The sequence below is a fragment of the Oncorhynchus gorbuscha genome, linkage group LG03, assembly GCF_021184085.1.
Source record: "Oncorhynchus gorbuscha isolate QuinsamMale2020 ecotype Even-year linkage group LG03, OgorEven_v1.0, whole genome shotgun sequence".
NCBI lineage: Eukaryota > Metazoa > Chordata > Actinopteri > Salmoniformes > Salmonidae > Oncorhynchus > Oncorhynchus gorbuscha.
Window position 1 is genome coordinate 39,039,157 of NC_060175.1, and position 6,313 is coordinate 39,045,469.

At 46.4% G+C, this 6,313-nt stretch overlaps 1 protein-coding gene across 6 annotated transcripts in view; it reads left to right on the forward strand.

Annotated features, from left to right (window-relative positions):
• Nucleotides 1–5,967, forward strand: part of tfeb (transcription factor EB) — a 118,422-nt gene extending 112,455 nt beyond the window's left edge. For all 6 annotated transcript variants that reach the window (XM_046342486.1, XM_046342491.1, XM_046342487.1 and 3 more), the window contains 3 exons: nt 2,221–2,296; nt 2,538–2,685; nt 2,849–5,967. In XM_046342486.1, the coding sequence (XP_046198442.1) occupies nt 2,221–2,296; nt 2,538–2,685; nt 2,849–3,403 (779 nt within the window). In that variant the 3' untranslated portion in view covers nt 3,404–5,967. The remainder of the gene's footprint in view (nt 1–2,220; nt 2,297–2,537; nt 2,686–2,848) is intronic.
• The last annotated feature ends 346 nt before the right edge of the window (nt 5,968–6,313 follow it).

Here is a 6,313-nt window from a genome sequence, read left to right on the forward strand (position 1 = left end):
TGTCTCTGGCTCTGTCTCTCTGTCTCTCGGTCTCTGGCTCTGTCTGTCTGTCTCTGGCTCTGTCTCTCTGTCTCTCTCTCTTCTCAGTCTCTGTGTCGGTCTCTCTCTCTCGGTCTCTGGCTCTCTCTCTCGGTCTCTGGCTCTCTCTGTCTGGCTCTGGCTCTCTCTGTCTGTCTCTGGCTCTCTCTGTCTGTCTCTGGCTCTCTCTGTCTGTCTCTGGCTCTGTCTGTCTCTGGCTCTCTCTGTCTGTCTCTGGCTCTCTCTGTCTGTCTCTGGCTCTCTCTGTCTGTCTCTGGCTCTCTCTGTCTGTCTCTGGCTCTCTCTGTCTGTCTCTGGCTCTCTCTCTCGGTCTCTGGCTCTCGGTCTCTGGCTCTGGCTCTCTCTCTCGGTCTCTGGGTCTCGGTCTCTGGCTCTCTCTCTCGGTCTCTCTCTCTCGGTTTCTGGCTCTCGGTCTCTGGGTCTCGGTCTCTGGCTCTCGGTCTCTGGCTCTCGGTCTCTGGCTCTCGGTCTCTGGCTCTCGGTCTCTGGCTCTCGGTCTCTGGCTCTCGGTCTCTGGCTCTCGGTCTCTGGCTCTCGGTCTCTGGCTCTCGGTCTCTGGCTCTCGGTCTCTGGCTCTCTCTCTCGGTCTCTGGCTCTCTCTCTCGGTCTCTGGCTCTCTCTCTCTCTCGGTCTCTGTCTGTCTGTCTCTCTCTCTCGGTCTCTCTCTCTCTCGGTCTCTCTCTCTCTCGGTCTCTCTCTCTCTCGGTCTCTCTCTCGGTCTCTCTCTCGGTCTCTCTCTCGGTCTCTCTCTCTCTCTCTCTCTCGGTCTCTCTCTCTCTCTCGGTCTCTCTCTCTCTCTCTCTCTCTCTCTCTCTCTCTCTCTCTCTCTCTCTCTCTCGGTGTCTGTCTCTCTCTCTCTCGGTCTCTCTCTCTCTCTCTCTCTCTCTCTCTCTCTCTCTCTCTGTCTCTGTCTCTCTCTCTCTCGGTCTCTGTCTCTCTCTCTCTCGGTCTCTGTCTCTCTCTCTCTCGGTCTCTGTCTCTCTCTCTCTCGGTCTCTGTCTCTCTCTCTCGGTCTCTGTCTCTCTCTCTCGGTCTCTGTCTCTGTCTCTCTCTCTCGGTCTCTGTCGGTCTCGGTCTCTGTCTCTCTCTCTCGGTCTCTGTCTCTCTCTCTCGGTCGGTCTCTGTCTCTCTCTCGGTCGGTCTCTATCTGTCTCTCTCTCTCGGTCGGTCTCTGTCTGTCTCTCTCGGTCGGTCTCTGTCTGTCTCTCGGTCGGTCTCTGTCTGTCTCTCTCTCTCGGTCGGTCTCTGTCTGTCTCTCTCGGTCGGTCTCTGTCTGTCTCTCTCTCTCGGTCGGTCTCGGTCTGTCTCTCTCTCTCGGTCGGTCTCGGTCTGTCTCTCTCTCTCGGGTCCTTCATATTTACATTGAAAGGGAATTGTCCGTGTTCCGCTCTGCATGCATTATTTGGTACTTTTCTTTTGGATATTTAGGATAATGGATATTTAGTACAATGCTTGTACTTGTAATTACAGGTTTCACTCCAAACCTCGCTTCCATATAGTGCAATTGGTCAAATTGCATTATTGAATATTTTGCACCATATTTGGATATGAATATTTGTTTATTTTTATTCAGTTAAATACATTGCAGGCATTTTCTTTAGTGCATTCACTTCCAGAAAAAATCCCCCAGAGACAAAGATTTTTTGTCCCAGGTAGTTGCACCATTGGGTATGTTCAACCATGGTATTTCCTCATTTGAAGGAGTGTCTGATCCTCCGATTCCTGACCTTTTTCTGGAAAATCACATTTTTTGAAAGTTGATATTGATTGCCCAGTTGATGCTGTATTCCCAAAAAATGTTAAGTTGTTCCTGTAGACCTTTCTCTATTGGTGACAGTAGGACAAGGTCATCTGCCTAGAGCTGGAATCTGACTTCCTCATCTGTCTCTCTCTGTATCTGTCTGTCTCTCTCTGTATCTGTCTGTCTCTCTCTGTATCTGTCTGTCTCTAACCTCCAAGCTGACAACCACTCATCTACACTGTCTTTAGTGTAGTCTGCAATAACAGCCAGAGTGTATAGTCACGTCAGTGTGTGTGTGTGTGTGTGTATGCTTTGTGTTCATGTTATTGAGTTATTGAAGGTGGACTGCCTCACATGAAATTCCAAATGCCATTGTTGCAACACGTTTTCCCTTGTTCTCGTCACCTCCTTTCATCGTTCCCTCTTTTCCTGTGGTTTAGTTGAGAGGAGGAGGAGGTTCAACATCAACGACCGCATTAAAGAGCTGGGCGGCATGATCCCCAAAACCAACGACCTGTAAGTCACCGTCTTAATATTTGTTGTTCTATGTCTGAGACATGTAGACTTTTTGTGTTTTGTTTTAGCAGAAGATGTATTCTTATGTCCTGCTTCTTGTTTGGCCAACTGAACTATACTCATGAGAAAGAAATGTGATCCTTCTAACCGTATGAGCAAAAGACGTTGAAAGACATTGAAGAGACGTATTTTCAACATCTAGTGCTCACTGGGAAAGGTGTTCTTCTGTAATGTTCTATAGGGACGTGCGCTGGAATAAGGGCACTATTCTGAGGGCATCCGTAGAGTACATCAAGCGTATGCAGAAGGACATGCAGAGGACCAGAGAGGTGGAGAACAACTTCAAGAGGATGGAGATGGCCAACAAACAGCTGTGGCTGCGCATCGAGGTAACACACACACATTCATTCACGCAACACACTCGGTCACACGCATACAACCATTGAGGTAAAGAGCATGTACAGTATGAGCTCTAGAATGCTGTGCCATGCAGTCATCTGCATTTAATCATCTCTCTTTACCCTCTCTTCTTCCTCCTCTCTGTGTTTGTAGGAGTTGGAGATGCAGGCTCGTCTGCACGGCCTCCCCAGCTCCTCTCCCTCTGGGATGGGTTCTGGGGACCTGATGGGATCTGGGGACCTGATGGGTTCCTACATTAAACAGGAGACCAGCCCTGAGGAGAAGCTCCAGCAGCAGCAGGCTCAGCACCAAGCTCTTTCCCAGGGCCAACAACACCTCCACCACCCCCAGTCCCACCACATTCAGCCCCAGCAGGGCCAGCCCAGACAGCTGCCTCCTCTCCCCCCTCACCTCCAGCCCCAACTTCCCCTCCAGTACCCAGCTGTGGGCAGCTCTCAGCCCTTTGACTTTACCCAGTCGCTGGACTTGTGTGACGGGGTTCCTGGCTACCCGGAGGGCTTGTCAGGGCTAGGGGAGCTTGGCCTCCTGGGTACCCAGGGAAGGAGAGGCGACCTGGGCTTCCTGATGATGGACGAGCCCCTGTCTCCTCTGGGTGGAGACCCTCTGCTCTCTGCCATGTCCCCTGAGGCCTCGGTTGACTCCAGCCGCAGATCCAGCTTCAGCATAGAGGACACAGATATACTGTAGAGGGAGTGTACACACATACACACACAGACACACACACACACACAGGCACATATGGTACGTACAGAACACCCAATGGACATACACCCCGAGAGCACTGATATACTGTGATATATGCTTTTGCTCTGTTCCTCAACCCTGCTACATATGCACTCCAGACGCCCTCACATACACTGTAAGCACTCGCCTAGACACTGTACACACACTGAGACATACTTAAACACACACACTCAAAATTCTCATGGATGCACACCCTTAACACTCACATTCAACAGCAATATGAGAAATCAAACCCATGTTTCGGATTGCAATAGTTGTTCCCTACCACTGTAAATATCAGAGCACCTCTAAATGATACACAATCTAGTACACACACAAATACACAATGAGCACAGACAGCTTCTTGTTCACTCTAACACAGAAGGGCCCCTGTTATTTGAAGGGAAATATGTGAGGGACTGCCAACGGTTTAACACACACACACACACACACACACACACACACACACACACACACACACACACACACACACACACACACACACACACACACACACACACACACACACACACACACACACACACACACACACACACACACACACACCCTTCTTCTGTAAAACACACTGCCATGACCTCTATGGTACTGCCATCTCCTGTGTGATCTATGACCTTTAGCCTTTAGGGTACTGCCAAGTCTACTCCATGACCTCTGACCCCTGTGTGAATGTTGAGGAGAGATGGATTGGCCCTGCATTGTGAGATAGTGTAGCGATTGAAGAGGTTATGTCACTCCACAGTGTAAGTAATTCCACGTAGCGACTCAGGATCTTCTGTAGCCCAGTCCTTAACCTGCCAACGTGCCTTGTGTTAGCCACCTGAAGCCTCACTCTATCTGGGTGGAGAGTGAAGGAGTGGGTTGTGTTTTAGTATGTTGTAGTGCAGGGTTCCCCAACTGGCAGCCTGCGCTACACATTTTCCCCACGGGAGATTTATTTGGCCCCGCAAGTTTTCCCGAGACACTTTTTAAAAAAATGATTGTTTACATAAAAGACTGTTAAATGCCAGAAAATCAGCTCCAAGTGATTTTAGGGGTAGTAAAATAAATGTATTCCCACGCATAAAAGTATTCCCAAGCGTAATAGATGTGATCGTATACAAATGTAAGAAAGGTTTGAAATTATGTTTTGATATCTGTTTGGGCATCTTGCAGTCTACAAATGATTTGTAATTATGTTCTGGCCCCCTGACCATCCGCTCAAGAACAAATTGGCCCGCAGCTGAATCTAGTTGATGATCCCTGTTGTAGTTAGGAGATAGAGGAGCAGTCAAATAGATTGGTCTGTAGTGTCGTATTCCGCACTGTAAAAACACAGCACCAGCCTAACACACACACACGCACACAAAGCAGTGTGCCATTAGGCTGTGTTCAAATCAACACTTTGAGCGAGACTTTAGTACCTCACCCGGTTTGTGCTTGTAGAACTGCCAGCTTTGGGTCAGCCAGATAAAACTACACACACTCACCAGGTACAAACCAAACCAACCATGTAGAAACCAAACTACGGCGGTACAATACATGAATAAACTAACAGGTAACAAATGAGTTTGGATGAGGGACTGGGGGTAACACTTTGATTTGATATGGCTTATGATCAGTAAAGAGAAAAAAAAGGAAGAAACATGATGATTTAAAAGGTATTTGTTTTTTATTCTTGTTTATAGTTGGTTTTATTTTATCTCCCAAAGCACTGGAACCTATATTTCTATTGACTTTGTACATAAAATAATTTATGAAATTAGTGTTATTTCATATGTTTTATGCCACTAAGCCACTTAAATGTATTTGTCCTTTTTTATTTGATTTTATTCCAAAAGTACCTTTTTCCTCTAACAGCCATTTAAATATGAAAGTATTTAAGCAACTAGTGTGAAAGTGTACGACCAGTGGGGAGACATATTCTATACTTTTCTTTGTGTGAAGAACTGTTCAAAAGTCACCTGAGAACATGTACAATTATATTATGCCATTTTTATATTGATTGGGATTGGTTTCTCTTTTTTAACCTCTAGAAATTGGAACCAGAGACTGTTGAGAGGTGATTTATTTGATTTTATTCTGTTTTAATTGTGCTTTTTGTGAATGTGAAGATGGCCTGTAGTACTGGTCCCCAGCCAAACCCAAATACCACAAGAGAAGGGTATTTTCCTTCATGGTCTTTGATTTCCGTGGAGATAACTACCTTCTAATGGTACTCAGAAATACCTTTGAGGAGATCCGTTGGCATAACCTTGAACAGACCTGACTTTCTCTCTCTCTCTCTGTCTGCCAGAGTTTGCCTTTATCCTAATCAATTGTTTTATTTGAGTTTTTATTGTCCAGCCGACACGCCAAAGAGCTTGTCTGCAGATAATGTGGCGTGTTGTCCCCTCTTTGACTGTCCCCCTCCCCCATGTCACTGTATGGGACTGAAACTGGCTGACCGGGCAAGGGAAACTGGCTGACTGGGCAAGGGAAACTGGCATTCTGGTTTTGCTTTGGATATAAAATGTTTTACCAAAATCTGAGTATTTTTTTGTGTTTGTGAGATGATTTTATTTTAGTTATTTAAACAGGGAAATCCCATTGACACCAGAAGCCTTATTTACAAGGGTTCCCTGCATGTACACAATTATCTGAATTCTCAATATTTACAATTGCAAAGCAATACAAATATACAATATTTACAACCCAAAATTAGAAAACCAACTTACAAAACACATTCCTTAGTAAAAAGGTCATCAACCAGCTGTCTGAACTGTCCTAGATGCACCAAAACATCAAAGTAAGGTGCAAAAAAACAAAATGCAGGTCTACTTAACTCAGGAGACAAAAGGGATCTCCAGAGTTAGCCATCTCTGACACTGAGTCTAG